At 39.4% G+C, this 1,805-nt stretch overlaps 1 protein-coding gene across 1 annotated transcript; it reads right to left on the bottom strand.

Annotated features, from left to right (window-relative positions):
- LOC106779789 (pentatricopeptide repeat-containing protein At1g55890, mitochondrial-like) lies at nt 1–1,497 on the bottom strand. The gene has a single exon (XM_014667983.2). The coding sequence runs from the start codon at nt 1,426–1,428 to the stop codon at nt 163–165; it is 1,266 nt and encodes a 421-aa protein (XP_014523469.1). The 5' UTR covers nt 1,429–1,497; the 3' UTR covers nt 1–162.
- Between the last annotated feature and the right edge of the window lie 308 nt (nt 1,498–1,805).

Raw genomic sequence — 1,805 nt, 5'->3', positions numbered from 1 at the left:
TTCACATTAAAGAAATCACTTATAATAAAAGCCACTTTGAAGAAACCAGTTACTAGGCTCACGTTACAAAAGCCATTATTGGCAATTTCTCAATCACCATCATAACAAAACCAATCAAATTGCAAGACCAACAATAAAGTGCAACTGAGAACTAACATAACTCTACTCTGCTTCAGGTAAATTTAGCCTATAACGACTTTTCCCTATCTCCACAATCTTCTTTGCCTCTGAAATCATGCCTTCATCTACCATCATATCCACCACAAGTTGCAGCATCGATACATCAAAACGGCGCCGGTTTTTTAAAATCTCCTCGCACAACTTAATTGTGGTCCTCAAATCACCCTCCTCACGCAGGAAGGGAACAAGGATAGAGTAGTCAAGATCAAATTTTACCATCATACCAAACCACTTCTTGGCCGGCTCCAAATTACCGTTATTCACACAACATTTGATCGCATCACTGATGACAATATTGAGGTCAGGCTGCACACCAAACAGGAAGCGAAAAAGGATAGCGTGAGTGTTTTCATGAAGGACAATTTCACAGTTTACAATCATATCAAACCAGTCCTTGGCCCGCTCCAAATTACCGTCATTCACAGAACTTTTGATGGCAGTATTGATGACAACATCCACGTCAGGCTTCACACCCACCTTCTCCATTTCTCTCAAAAGCTCAACAACTTCATCCGGTTTATTCTCCCTGAACAACCCCACCAACTTAGAAGAATAACTCCTCACGTCCCGAGTAACATTCTTAGCACCCATTTGCCCCCACACTTTCTCACCATCCTCAAAACTACCCTTTGAATACAACCCATCAAGCAAAGTGTTAAACGTAATGGAATCAGGATTCACACCCTTCTCCTCCATCTCCTTAAGAACTGACAGTGCCGAATCAAAGGAACCCTTTTCACAAAAGGCCTTAATGAGAGTGTTGTACGACACCAAATCAGGCTCGATTGAGAGTTGAGTGGGGAGGGTCTTGAAAAGCTCATCCACGACGTTTAACTTCCTAGAATGGAGGTATGCGGCCAAGAGGGCATTGAAAGAGAGCACAGTGCGGTTGCACTTTCGCTGGGGCATTTCGTCGAACACCATGCGGGCGTGTTTGGCCATGCCAGATTTGCCATAAAGGGATATTAGGCGCGCAGAGAAANCCTCNTTGGAAATGTCGGAATACTGTTTTTGGTGTTCGAGGATGTCGCGAATCCACCGAAAGCGCTTGGCACCGGCGAGACGCCGCACTGTCTTCTCGTAAATGCCGGTTTTTTTGCGGAACCGGTCAATGTCGGAAGCTTTCTTGAACTTCTCCACCAACCTCTTTAACTTTACTTCTTTGTATAAATCCTCCGAAATAGACTTGATGCTCACTGTTGCTGGTTCTGCGGCAGTGCAAAAAGCACGATGAAGTATGCGATACATTTTGGGATAAGCACTGAAGAAAGAGAAAAAAAAAAAAAGTCTGGTGCTCGTACTACTGACAACCCTACTTAATGGAGCCATTGTTTTTGCAAATGTTTTAAAGTGGCTGGGAGAAGATTCAGCCCAAACAAACATTTTGGACGATCTATTTTAAGATTTTGCTTGTGGGGAGAAGATTTGGCCCAAACAAATATTTAAAAAAAATAAAACAAAATTTAAAAGTATTATAACAAAATATTTAAAATAATTACAAAATAAAATTTAAAATAATTAAAACAAAAAATTTAAAATAATTAATACAAAAAATTTAAAATAATTAATACAAAAAATTTAAAATAATTAAAAAAAAAATTAAAATAATTAAAATTATTTCATTC

This window comes from Vigna radiata, unplaced genomic scaffold (genome assembly GCF_000741045.1).
Source record: "Vigna radiata var. radiata cultivar VC1973A unplaced genomic scaffold, Vradiata_ver6 scaffold_161, whole genome shotgun sequence".
Classification (NCBI taxonomy): domain Eukaryota; kingdom Viridiplantae; phylum Streptophyta; class Magnoliopsida; order Fabales; family Fabaceae; genus Vigna; species Vigna radiata.
Note: the sequence above shows the minus strand (reverse complement) of the source record. Positions and strands in the feature narration are given on the sequence as shown.